This window comes from Theropithecus gelada, chromosome 3 (genome assembly GCF_003255815.1).
Source record: "Theropithecus gelada isolate Dixy chromosome 3, Tgel_1.0, whole genome shotgun sequence".
Lineage (NCBI taxonomy): Eukaryota > Metazoa > Chordata > Mammalia > Primates > Cercopithecidae > Theropithecus > Theropithecus gelada.
In genome coordinates, this window is record NC_037670.1 from 182,858,806 (window position 1) to 182,873,140 (window position 14,335).

The 14,335-nt window shown below is 43.6% G+C and overlaps 1 protein-coding gene across 3 annotated transcripts in view; it reads left to right on the forward strand.

Moving 5' to 3' along the window:
- Positions 1–14,072, forward strand: part of WDR60 (WD repeat domain 60) — a 99,627-nt gene extending 85,555 nt beyond the window's left edge. For all 3 annotated transcript variants that reach the window (XM_025381016.1, XM_025381018.1, XM_025381017.1), the window contains 2 exons: positions 9,639–9,862; positions 13,466–14,072. In XM_025381016.1, coding sequence (XP_025236801.1) covers positions 9,639–9,862; positions 13,466–13,664 — 423 coding nt within the window. In that variant the 3' untranslated portion in view covers positions 13,665–14,072. The remainder of the gene's footprint in view (positions 1–9,638; positions 9,863–13,465) is intronic.
- Positions 14,073–14,335: the final 263 nt, after the last annotated feature.

Below are 14,335 nucleotides of genomic sequence, written 5' to 3' on the forward strand. Positions count from 1 at the left end.
AGCAATTTTAAGGAAACTCTGTGATCTCCGAGACAACACAGAAAAGCAAATCAGAAATTTATCAGAGAAATTTAACAAAGAGATTGAAATAATTTAAAAATCAAACAAATCTTGGAACTGAGAAACATATTTGCTGAACTGAAGAAATTCATTATAGGCTCTCAGCAGCAGAGTAGATTAAGTAGAGGAATGAATTGGTGAGCTCAAAACAGGCTATTTGAAAATACACAATCAAGGCTGGGTGCAGTGACCCATGCCTGTAATCCCAGCATTTGGGAGGCCAAGGAAGGAGGATCTCTTGAGCCAGCCTGAGCAACATAGGGAGACCCTATCTCTATAAGAAAATTTAAAAATTTGCCAAGAATGGTGGCATGTGGAGGCAAATGGAGGCTGAGGCAGTAGGATCACTTGAGCCTGGAAGGCCAAGGCTGCAGTGAGCCCTCATTGTGCCATTGCTCTCCAGCCTGGGTAACAGAGCGAATGCTGTTTCTAAAAGGAAAAAAGAAAGGAAATATACAGTCAGAGGAGAAAAAAAGAACAAAAAGGAATGAAGACTACCTACAAGACAGAGAAAATAACCACAAAAGACCAAATCCAAGAATTATTGGTATTCAATAGGGAGCTAACAAGGGTTAGAAAATGTATTCCAAGAAATGATAACAAAAAACTTTCCAAAACTTCATCGGGAGGTCAATATCTAGGTATAGGAAGGTCAGCGAACATCAAACAGATTCAACCCAAATAAGATTACCACAAGGTATTTAATAATCAAACAAAAGTCAAGGAGAAAGAGAAGATCCTAAAAGCAGTGAGAGATAAGAAGCAAATAACATATAAAGGAGTTCCGGTTCATCTGGCAACAGACATCTCAGTGGAAACCATACAGGCCAGGAGGGAGGAGAGTGACATTTTCAAAGTGCTAAATGAAAAACACTGCTATCCAAGAATACTGTATCCAGCAAAACTGTCATTCAAATATGAGGGAAGGTTAAAGTCTTTCCCAGATACACAAAAGCTGAGAGAATTCACAATCCTCAGACCCATCTTGCAAGAAATGCTAAAGGGAGGCTGGGCATGGTGGCTCATGCCTGTAATCACAGCACTTTGAAGGTCAAAGTGGGTGGATCACTTGAGGTCAGGAGTTTGAGACCAGCCTGGCCAACTTGATGAAATATGTCTCTATTAAAAATACAAAAATTAGCCAGATGTGATGGCAGGCTCCTGTAATCCCAGCTACTCAGGAAGCTAAGGCAGGAGAATTGTTTGAACATGGGAGGCAGAGGTTGCAGTGAGCTGAGATTGTGCCACTGCACTCCAGTCTGGGCGATAAAGTGAAACTCTGTCTCAAAAAAAAAAAAAAAAAAAAAAAATGCTAAAGGGAGTTCTTCAACCTGAAAGAAAAAAAAAAAAATACTAACATGCAAAAAAACAAAAAACTTATCAAGGTATAAAACCCATTCATATAATTAAATACATGGACAAACCCAGACTAGTGTAATACTGTATTTGTACAATATGCTCATAGCTCTAGTATGAAGCCCAAAAGACCTATTAAAAAGAATAATAGCTATAGCAACTTCTTAAGATACAAATAATTTAAAAACATATAAATCGAGACAGCTGAAAGTCAAAATGTGAGAGGGTTAGAGTTAAAGTGTAGAATTTTTTGCTTGGTGTTTCCTTTGTTTTTATTTCTTTATTTGTATTCTAAGATAAGTTGTTATCTCTTTAAAATAACTTGTTTTAGGGCTGGATGCGTGGGCTTATGCCTATAATCCCAGCACTTTGGGAGACTGAGGTGGGAAGATTGCTTGAGTCTGGGAGTTTGAGACCAGCTTGGGCAACATAATGAGACCTCATCTCTGCAAAAAAACCCAAACACACACACACAAAAAACAATCAGCTGGGTATAATGGTGCCCGTGCCCACCTGTAGTCCCAGCTAGCTACTTGGGAGGCCGACGAGGGAAGGTTGATTGAGCCTGGGAGGTCAAAGCTGCAGTGAGCTGTGATCTTGCCACTGCACTTCAGTCTAGGTCACAGAATGAGATCCCATCTCAATAATTAAGTAAATAAGCACAATACAAAAACCTGTAATAGCTTCATTCAAAACAAAAAGCAACAAATTAGAACATACTAGCAGAAAGAAGGAAGACAGGCAGAAAGGAACAAAGGAAGAGAGGAGTCTTAAGCAGAAATCAAGCAACAAAATGGCCGTAGAATGTTCTCACTTAGCCATGATATCACTGAATGTAAATGGTCTCAATTCTCCAATTAAAAGGCATAGAATGGCTGAATGGATAAAGAAACAAGACCCAACTATATGCTGCCTTCAAGAAACTCACTTCACCTATAAAGACACACTCATACTAAAAGTGAAAGGGTGGAAAAAGATATTCCATACAACTAGAAACCAAAGAAGAGCAAGAGTGGCTGTACTCATATCAAATAAATTAGACTACAAATCAAAGACTGTAAAAAATGATAAAGAGGGGTCTATATATAATGATAATGGGTCAGTTTACTATATAATGATATAGGGGTCAATTCAGCAAGAGGATATAACAGTTACAAGTATCTATGTACCCAATACCAGAGCTCCCAAATATAGAAAGCAAAGATTAATAGATCTAAAACAGAAATAGACTGTAATGCAATAATAGTAGGGTACTTCAGCACCCCACTCTCAGTAATGGACAGATTACCCAGACAGAAAATCAACAAAGAAACATCAGAGTTAAACTACACACTAGACCAGTGGTCCCCAACCTTTTTGGCACCAGGGACTGGTTTTTGTGGAAGACAATTTTTCCCCGAACCAGGGGTTTGGGGGACGGTTTCAGGATGAAACTATTCCACCTCAGATCATCAGGCATTAGATTCTCATAAGGAGACTGCAGCCTATATCCCTAACATACACAGTTCACAATAGGATTCATGCTCCTGTGAGAATCTAGTGCTGCCACTGATCTGACAGCAGGTGGAGCTCAGGTGGTAATGCTCACTCGCCTGCTCCTCACCTCTTGCTGTGCGACTTGGTTCGTAACAGGCCGTGGTCTGGTACTGGTCCATGGCCTGGAGGTTGGGGACCCCTGCACTAGACCAAATAGGCCTAACATTTACAGAATATTCCTCTGAACTGCTGCAGAATACGCATTGTTTACACTAGCACATGAGACATCATCCAGAATACCCCATATCTTAGGCCCCAAACAAGTCCATACAAATTCAGAAGAATAGAAATCATATTGAGTATCTTTTATGATTACCATGGAATAAAACTAGAGATCAATAACAGGAGGAACCTTGGAAAATACACAAACACATGGAAATTAAACATCTTCCTGAATGTCCAGTGGGTCAATTAAGAAATTAAGAAGGAAATTTAAAAATTTATTGAAACAAATGAAAATGGGAATGCAACATATCAAAATCTATGGGATATGGCAGAAGCAGTACTAAGAGAGAAGTTTATAGTAATAAATGCCTACATCCAAAAAAGTAGAAAGACTTCAAATAAACAATGTAACAATGCATCTCAAGGAAGGAGAAAAGCAAGAACAAACCAAACTCAAAATTAGTGGAAGGAAATAAATAGTAAAGTTCAGAGCAGAAATAAATTGAGACAAAGAAATTACAGAAAATCAATGAAGTGAAAAGTTGGGTTTTGAAAGATAAGCAAAATCAACAAATTTTAGCTAGAATAACTAAGAAAAAAGAGGAAAAACCCAAATAAAATCAGAAACTGAAAAGGAGTTACAACAACTGAACCCTCAGAAATACAGATAATCATTAGAGACTATTATGAACATCTGTAAGCCAACAAATTCGAAAACCTAGAAGAAATGGATAAATTCTTGGACACATGCAACCTACCAACATTGAACCATGAAGAAATAGAAAACTTCAGTAAATCAATACTGATTAATTAGATTGAAGCTGTAATAAAAAGTCTTCCATCAAGAAAAGCCCAGGACCTGATGGCCTCATTGCTGAATCCTACCAAACAATTAAAGAACTAATACCAATACTTCTCAAACTATCAAAAAAAATTGGAAACATTCTATAAGGCCAGCATTAACCTGATGCCAAAACCAGACAAGGACACAACAGAAAATGAAAACTACAGGCCAATATCCCTGATGAGCATAGATGCAAAAATCCTCAACAAAATACTAGCAAACCAAATGCCACAAGATGTTAAAAAGATCCATTCACCATGATCAAATGGGATTCATCCCAGGGATGCAAGGATGGTTCCAAATATGCAAATGAATAAATATGAGACATCACATTAACAAAATCAAAACCAAAAAGGATATCATCATTTCAGTAGATGCTGAAAAAGCATTTGATAACAGTCAGCATCCCTTTATGATAAAAGCCCTCATCAAAATAGACATAGAAGGAACATACCACAAAATATTAATAATAAAGGCTGTTTAAGACAAACCTATGGCTAACATCTTACTGAGTGGAAAAGAATTGTAAGCCTTTCCTCTAAAGGCTGGAACAGGACAACGGTGCCCACTTTTACCACTCATTCAATTAAGTACTGGAAGTCCTGGCCAGAGCAGTTAGGCAAGAGAAGGAAATAAAAAGCATCCAGACTGGAAGAAGTCAGATTAGCCTTGTTTGCAGACAGCATGACCTTTTCCTAGAAAAACCTACACTCCACCAAAACAAACAAACAAACAAACAAAAAAAACTGTTAGAACTGATACATAAATTCAGTAAAGTTGCAGGATACAAAATCAATATACAAAGATAAGTAGCATGTATATATGCCAACAGCAAACAATCTGAAAAAGAAATCAAGAAAGCAGTCTTCTTTACAGTAGCAACAAAACTGTAAAATACCTAGGAATCAATCTAACCAAAGATGTAAAAGATCTATACAAGGAAAACTGGAACTCTGATGAAAGAAATAGAAGAGGACACAAAAAATGGGAAGACATTGCATGCTCATGGATTGGCAGAATTCATATTATTAAAGTGACAGTGCTGCCCAAAGCAATTTACAGAGTCAATGCAATCCTTATCAAAATACCAATGAAATTCTTCACAAAAATAGAAAAAAAAGCTCTAATATGTATATGGAATCAATAAAGATCCTGAATAGCCAAAGCAATCCTCAGCAAAAAGAACAAAGCTGGAGGCAAAAGTAGACAGTTGAGATTACATCTTGCTAAAAGGCTTCTGAAGAGCAAAGGAAACAAAAATATTTGCAAATTATTTATCTGACATGGGATTCATAACCAGAATATATAAGAAGCTCAAATAACTCAATAGCAAAAAATAAATAATCCAATTTTAAAATGAGCAAAGGATCTGAACAGACATGTCTCAAAAGAAGACATACACATGGTCAACAGAAATATGAATAAATGCTCCACATCACTAATCACAGGAGTGCAAGTCAAAGCCACAACATGACATCACCTCACTGCAGTTAAACTGGCTCATATCAAAAAGACAGGGAGCCCTCATACACTGCTGCTGGGAATGTAAATTAGTACAGCCATTACGAAAACAGTATGGAGGTTCCTCAAAAAACTAAAAATAGAACCATCGTATTATGCGGGAATTCCACTACTGGGTATATCCACAAGATTGAAAATAAATGCATCAAAGAGATATCTGCACTCTTACATTTAGTGTGGCACTATTCACAATAGCCAAGATATGGTGTCAACCTAAGTGCCCATCAGTGGATGAATGGATAAGGAAAACGTGGTATATACACAATGGAATATTACTCAGGTGTAAAAAAGAATGAAGCCCTGTCATTTGCAGCAGTGCGGATGGAGCTAGAAGCCATTATGTGAAATTAAGTAAGGCACAAAAAGACACATACCACATGTTCTCACTCATATATAGCAGCCGAAACAGTGAATCTCATGAAGACAGAGTGTGGCATGGTGGCTACCAGAAGTCAGGAAAGCAGGGAGCTAGTGTGGATGAAAAGAAAACTAAGTATATAAATGTATTTATTACCCCAGAACTGTGCACTTAAAATTATAAAGATGGTAAATTACTGATGTATATTTTTATCTCAATAAAAAACAATAATTTTGTTGTTGATTGCATTTTGAAGTAACATTTTACCTTTTTTGTTTTTTAAATTTTTAGAGACAGGGTCTTGCTCTGTTGCCCAGGTTGGAAGTGCAGTGACATGATCATAGCTCACTACAGCCTCAATCTCCCAGGCTTAAGCAGTCCTACCACCCTCCCGCCTTAGCCTTCTGAGTAGCTGGGACTACAAGTGCATGCCACCATGCCCAGCATTTTTTTTGTTTTTTGTTTGTTTGTTTGTTTGTTTTTTACTTTTTAATGTGGCTGCTGGATTTTTCTTTCTTTCTTTCTTTTTTTTTTTTTTTACTTTTGAGACAGGGTCTTCCTCTGTCACCCAAGCAGTGGCACAATCTCAGCTCACTACAACCTCTGCCTCCCGGGTTCAAGTGATTCTCCTGCCTTAGCCTCCTGAGTAGCTGGGATTACAGGTGCACCCCACCATACCTGGCTAATGAGAATTTTAAATTACATATGTGGTTCCTATTTGTGGTTCCCATTATATTTCTATTGGATAGTAATCTATATGGTCCAGACCCTGCCTCTGTGACTAAAGCGTACACATTATCAGTAAATCTTATGTTTTGTGAAGATGCATGAAAGAACGATGTTTCCAAAGGACTCGTGTATCCTGGTGTTCCTGAGTCCGGAGGCGTAGGAGCCTCCAGAGGTGTCTGGGCCGGCCTCTGGAAGGTTCTGCCCTGGCCTGTTTCTATACCCTCCCAAGAGGACCTCCACCCACACACCGGAGGCACTGGGTCGCCTGCATGCATCTCAGCTTTCTGAAAAAAATAGAACCTCTGCTTTGTGAAAGTCTTATCTGCCCACGTGGAACAAATCATTTCATGTGGTTATTGGATAGATTTTTTTTTTTTTTTGAGATGGAGTCTTGCTCTGTTGCCCAGGCTGGAGTGCAGTGGTGCAATCTCGGCTCACTGCAACCTCCGACTCCCTGGTTCAAGCGATTCTCCTGCTTCAGCCTCCCAAGTAGCTGGGATTACAGGTGTGAGCCATTATGCCCAGCTAGTTTTTGTATTTTCAGTAGAGACGGGGTTTCACCACTTTGGTCAGGCAAATCTTGAACTCCTGACATTGTGGTCCACCCCCCTCGGCCTCCCAAAGTGCTGGAATTACAGGCGTGAGCCACTGCACCCAGCCTGAATGGACTTTTTTTAAAAAAGCTTTTATTCTGACACAATTTCAGGCTTACAGAGAAGTTACACGAGCAGTTCAAAGGCTTCCTGCGCACCCTCTGCAGCACCACGCGGGCTTCCTTCTCTCTGGGTGTTCGCGTGTTTTCACTGTCTGAGGGGAAGTTGCAGACATGACACTCCATCCCTAAACAGTTCAGCGTGCGTTTCCTAAAAGCAAGAACATCCCCACATAGCTGTTGTAGTCACGGTCACCAGGGAGTTCACACTGGTACAAAGCTGCTATCGAATCTGTAGATGGAAGGAGATGGCATGGATTGTCTGATAATGTCCTTTGTAAGAAAAACCATGTCCCAGTTCATGTGTCTCATTCAGTGGTTTGTCTCTTTAAACTCCCTTGATCTGGATGTCAAAGACTGAATTCCTCCGTCTTTCATGACCTTGACATTTTTGAAGGGCACAGGCCAGTTACTTTGTAGAATGTTCTTGAGCCTGAGCTTGTCTGAGGTTTCGGTCCGTCACAGACGCAGCTTTTTCGTGCTTGGCTGGAGGAGCTCAGGGTGATGTGTGTCCTTGGGAGACCCATGACGTCAGTTTGTACCATCCCACATAACACTAATTCTGACCGTGTGGAACTACCGTGTGGTCCCACTGATGAAGTGTCTCACGGGGAGATACCCTGACACTTTGTAAACGTCTCAAAACTCCTTAGATTTTCACCACCAGTTCCGGCATCCATGGATGAATCTCGTCTGAGTTGATTATTAGGATGATTGGCAAGTAGTGATTTTCCAGCCCACCGTTAATTTTACATGTACTAGTTGGCTTTCTACTGTTGGGGAAGACTTTTCCTTTCTCTGTATATGGATGTATGTGTCTATTTATTACATGTTGTGGACACGTTGCTTTTTACTTTATTCAGTAGGTCATAATCATTTACTAGCAGTATTTATTTTGCTGCTCAAATTTTCTGGGTTAGGTTGGTGGCTGTCCTTCGAGCTGCCTCTTTATCCTTTTGATGTCATCCTGTGAGCCCTGAACCAGCCACTTCTCCTCAGAGTTCTGGCTCTTATGAGTGGAGGAAATATCTAGAAGCCAAGATCCGGGCAGTAAGAAGTGTTTGACATACTTGTGGGCCTGCTCAGAGACAGAGCACACGGAATACCTGCTTTTATCTGTAAACCACATAGACAGGCATCACACACTGTGAGTTTGCACCCTCGTCTCCAACTCCAGGCTAACAAACGGTCCCCCCAGCCTCCCTCCTCCACGGCGGTGCCTGCTTCTCAGACAGTGTGTTATTAGGATGATTGATCTGGTCAATCAATAAAGTGCTTCCTGCACTTTATCTGTTCACATGCTCACTCTCGGAATACACAGAGCTCTTCGTGCCTGGGGAGATGAAGGCCACTGAGCAGCCCGTGTTCCGGGCTCTGCTTGGGCTTCGGGTATAAAGCGCGCCATTTCCTGGGGTGTTCAGAAATTGTGTGGCCTGGTTCCTGCCCCTCCTTTCTATGTGGTTGTTATTCATTTGGAATGTAGGTTTTTAAATTTGTTTATATTTCATTTTAGAATTTTACTCCCATTCTTGATTTTTTCTTTTTTTTTTTGAAAATGGGAAAGATAAAATATATTTAGTAAAAAGAAAGTAATCTTTTCTTTAAAAGCTAAAAATTTGGTCTTTTATTAAACCAGTTGTTTAATTTTATGAAAACTTCAATCCAAGGGAAGTATATAATCATATTATTGACACAAATGTATGTAGTTTTGTAAAAGGTGCCATATTTTCATGGAGCTAATGTTAATGGCCCATGCTTGAATCACTGATACTCAACTTTGTTAAAAATAAATACGTGTTTATATATCCACTGAGTCTGTTGATTATTGGCCATTTTGGAAGAGAAACAAAGCGTGTCAGAGTCAGGTTAGTGCTCACCTTTGTAATTTTTGAGGAGAGATTCAATATAATAATTTTATGTTTGGAAAACAACAAATTAATGTTTTTGCAGTACAAACTAAAGAAAACCAATCCTCTGAAAAATTTCTCTGGCTGCTGAGATCAAGTTAAGAAAAAAGCAAAAAAGAGGCTTGGCATGATGGCTCACACCTGTACTCCCAGCACTTTGGGAGGCCAATGTAGGAGGATCACTTGAGGCCAGGAGTTCGAGACCAACTTGGGCAACATAGTGAAACCTCATCTCTACGAACGATATAGAAGCCAGGTGTAGTGATGCATGCATGTAGTCTCAGCTACTCAGGAGGCCAAGGCAGGAGGATTGATTGAGCCCAGGAGGTCGAGGCTGCCGTGAGCTATGACTGTGCCACTGCACTTCAGGCTGGGTGACAGAGCGAGACCTGTCTCAAAAAAAGAAAGGAAAAGACCATGCTCAGCAGTGTTCATCCTTCCTGGTCACAGGCTGGCTGTTCAGACGGAAGCATCAGGCTGCACCAGCTGAGCTCCGCGTTTCCGCTCCTGCAGTGGGACAGCAGCACGGACAGCCATGCAGTCACCGGCCTGCAGTGGTCCCCGACCAGGCCTGCCGTGTTCCTGGTGCAGGATGACACATCCAACATCTACATCTGGGACCTCCTCCAGAGCGATCTGGGTCCTGTTGCCAAACACCATCTCTCCCCCAACAGGCAAGTGGGGAAGTTCTGGACCAGCTGTTGGTTGCAGGGGGTGCTTTGGCCACAGGTGCCACTTGTGGTCTGTCTTCTTTGATTTTTGCATGAGGCTGCTACATTTTAAGATGTGGCCATATGTAAATTTAAATAATATGTTTAGTTAAAAATTAAAAAATACTGTTTTTGAGAGCGATGTTGGGTTCACAGAAAGTTGAGTGGAAGGCAGAGATTTTTAGCCCCTATCCCACATCCTGGCCGGAGGTACGTGAGGTGGAACCATGGACCTGCCTCCACACCACACCACTGAGTCCACAGTTTACCTGAGGGTTCACTCTTGGATTGTGCATTTAAATAATATTTTTAAAACCACTTTAAAGTGTGATTATTTTATATTTAGCACAAGGTAGTCTATTGGATTAATAGATTAATTGTGCAGTATTTCCCCATCATTAGTATTCTGTGAGTAAGAAATGATAGTTTGTGAGAGCTTCTTAGTTATGTTTCTTTGCCAGTCTTATGGACTATAAGTTTGTAATGTCTGAACGAGGTACTAGGTGTTCCCCTAGTGTCTAAAGGGGGAAAAGGGGATAGCGCATGGAATTAATGATCCACGTGACTCCACACTAAAGCCATTCCGGCCCAGGCCCCTCAAGGGGCTCCCAGCTCACAGCCAGACCAGCGCAGCCGGGGCGTGCACATCAGTTCACGTGATGTCACTGATGGAATTAAGACAGGTGCGCTCCCGTCGACACCACTGTTAGGTAGTTCTTTGTTGCTTTGTTTGTTTCACAGCAGAAGTGTTCACGAAAACTTTCATCATGAGGCGCTCTCCGTGGGCCCTGCTTGTCTGCTCACCTGTGTTTTTATCTTGAGATTTTACATTTCTTTTTAATAAATCCTCCTACTGTGAGGGTTCATGTTGACCTGGGGAGAGAAATCCCACAGCCCTTTTGTAAAGGAAAGATAAGAGTTTAATAGAATGTTGGGTGTATCCCAGTGAGATCTGAATGAAATTAAGAATTGCATTTATTTAGTTTGATTCCTGGGTTTACTTACATTATTCTGATTATTAAAAAATTACACGAAAATCCAGACTGTAACTTGCAGATAACCACACAACACACCTGCAGTTGATTATTCCAGAAAGTGTGTTCGTGCCTGCATTACAGGATAAACACGTTTACCCGGCACCGACTGTGCCTGGTGCGTGGGGCTCCGCACCCTGAGGTCTCTCGCTCCCTGGTGGAGGCAGACGACGAGCAGAGTTAACGAGGGGCTCCCGAAATGTGCTGGGGAATGTGCTGTGGAGGCAGATGATGAGGAAGAGGTCACGAGCGAGGGTCAGGGCTGAGGGGGCAGGTAGAGACTTAGGAGATGGGATCTGGGGGTGGGCAGCAGGGCCTGGGCAGGGGCGGGTGACACACCCCAAGGTGGGCCGTGCTGCCGTGGCAGGGGACTGGAGGGTCCGAGCGCAGGAGCCCCAGCTCTGTGTGTGACGGGCTCCAAGCCTGGCTCCCAGTGGAGAGTGTGTTTGTTGTCATTGGCAGGTTAGGGACCCCTCCGTTCTGGAGCCACATCTTAAGGGCATCACGGCTTTCCATGAAGGAGAACGTGCTAGGGACCCTGGCTTCAGTCTCCAGCTGAGACCCCAGTGACTGGCTGCCCTGGGGAGCTCCCCTAACCCCTCAGCGGTGCCGGATGCCTGGGTCAACCCTGTCCATCTCTCAGGAAGGAGGTGGCAGCCGGGCCCACATTCCTCTACTTCCCACACAGGAAAAGGCTCTGGAAGGAGGTGGCGTTCTCTCCTCCTGTTGGGCAGCCAGAGGTACCTGACACAGAAAGTGTCCAGTTACTTTTCTCTGGTTAGACAGAGAAACAGAACAAGAAGAAATGGATAGTTTGAAAGGAAGGAGTTTCGATACAAGCAATGATTTAACACTTTTAGAGTGACGTTAGTCTCTGACAAGGACTCACTGTTGCATGGGGTTAAGAAGCAGGTTGGCTGTGGGGAACAGGCAGGGCCCTTGGGGCCAGCACAGGAGGTGGCAGGAGCCTCATGATGGCTCAGCGTTGGGCCCAACTTTCGCTTTTGTCCTCTGTCCTCTTTGCTTGGATTCTGTCTGCCTTAACAAATCTGAAGGACGTTTGAAAGAACTGACGGGTGCTAGTACTGTGTTTATACATCTGTCATAGCTGTGGTTTTAAAGCATCTAGACATAGTTTACCAAGGGACTGTGTTTTATTTGCCCAATGTCAGGGAAGCCTTTGGTGTCCACCGTCCATTACTGATGTTTTCAAGTTTGCAGCTAAACATCACCCCTGCTTTACACACGCAATTGAACAGCAGTATTCAGGTATCCGCTGGTGAAAATCTGAGTGGCTTGTAGTTCCTCATGGTCTGCCCCTTTTGGGGTGTCACGAGGCTTCATTCCCACACTCTGCTGCCCCACGTCCTGGGGAGTGAGCAGGGAGGGGGTGCACTCAGGTAGCTGTCAGATTGGATGTGGTTTTCACCCCTGTAGTGACAAGGGCAGGGACCCCACCCCCATCATCATCAGGCACAGCCGGGATCCTGGCAGGTCCCTGGGCGATGGCATCAAGCTGGATCTCAAAGGACAAGTGGGAGTGAAGCAAAGATAGGCAGGGAGTCTGCCAGAGGCACGGGGAGACGGGTTTCCCCAGCGAGGCCTGGAGCTGCAGGTGCCGGGAGCGTGAGCCGGAGGCCCAGGGCCACAAGGAGAGACTGGGCGTGCTCCCACCAGCCACAGGGCCACGAGGAGAGACTGGGCATGTTCCTACCAGCCACAGGACCACGAGGAGAGACTGGGCGTGTTCCTACCAGCCACAGGGCCACGAGGAGAGACTGGGCGTGTTCCTACCAGCCACAGGACCACGAGGAGAGACTGGGCGTGTTCCTACCAGCCACAGGAGGGGTTTGAGTGGGGCCAGGTGGACAGCACAGGTGTGTCTTTGAGTCTCTGTCAGCCTTGGGAGGGGCTTAGAGCTGGGGCCCGGTCAGGGAGCTTGTGGTCATCAGAGTGAGATGAGGACGGCCTCACTGTGGGGAAGGGGCCCCTGGGAGTGAGACTGGGGAGGCAGGGTGGCCCCAGGTCTCGTGCTCGGGCACTGGGTGGACGATGGAGGTGCTGGTCCCTTGGAGGCCAGGAGTGGAGGGTCCGGGGCTCCTGGGTGAGTCTGGGCTGGAAACGCAGACTTGTGAGCCCTGACACTCAGCTGTGGGTGAGATCCGGGGAGGCCAGAGACCAAGGATGAGGCTCTGATGGGTGGGCCTGCCTGGGCTGCTGGCGCCCCCACCTTCTCCAGGGACCTGCCTGGGGGCTACTGACTCCTGGCCTGAGGAGAGAGCAGGCACCCTGAGAGAGCGCAGCATGTCCTCATCACTTAGCTCTGCGAAGGTCCATCCGGCAGGCCTCTGACATGCAGAAATGCGTTTTCACACATTTATTTCTGGTCTAGCTTTCGTTTTGGCTATTGGTATTTTTAGAATTTCTTACCCGTTTCACTCTTCCCATGGAAGATTGATATTTTGAAGACTCAGACATAACCGAATGTCCCTTTGTATGCACTGACCCTCTGCTTCTGTGCCCCTCCCTGTAGGCTGGTGGCCATGGCTGCGGTGGGTGAGCCCGAGAAGGCTGGTGGCAGCTTCCTGGCCCTGGTGCTGGCCAGGGCCTCCGGCTCCATCGACATCCAGCACCTGAAGAGGCAGTGGGCGGCCCCAGCGGGGGATGAGCGCAACAGGCTGCGTCTGCTTTTGCAGGAAGCCCTGTGGCGAGAGGGAAAACCACACAAGTAACGGGTGTTGCTGAGAGGACGGCGTTTCGGTAATGACCCAAATTTAAAAGACATAAGATGGATAATTTTACATTTCTGTGCAAGTATATTTATGTATATAGACTATGTATATTCTGTATATAATTTATTTTACAAGAATATTCCTTTGGTATTCCAAATAAATAAATGACTACTTTTGAATGGCAACAAAGAACATTCTAGCATTTACGAAACTTCCAGGGGAGCGTAGAGCCACATCCAGGGTCCTCTATTCCGAGAGTATTTCGAGTTATTTTTAGAACAGTTTAAAATATTGTTACATTACTACTAGATTTTAAAGAGTCTACCATGAAAATGTATCTTAATGAACTATTTTCTTAAAATATATGCACACATGTCTAAATTAAAAGGAATTACTCCACTGAAATGACCTCTGCCAACAGTGTTTTCTTAAAATTCTTGAGCACCTTCTTTTGGGATTATTGGAATGTCATATTTGCAGAGCAAGTCAGACACGTTTTCCATTGGTACTAAAAGTTGTCCTTGTGTGGAAATCATACAAGTAAATGAACTCCCTTGAATTTTGTAGCTCAGGTAGACCAGGAATCATGTTGCTGTAACAAAATGCCGTAGGCTGGGTCATTTATCAGCAACAGAAATCTGCACCTCCTGTTTCCTGCAGGTGGAATTCAG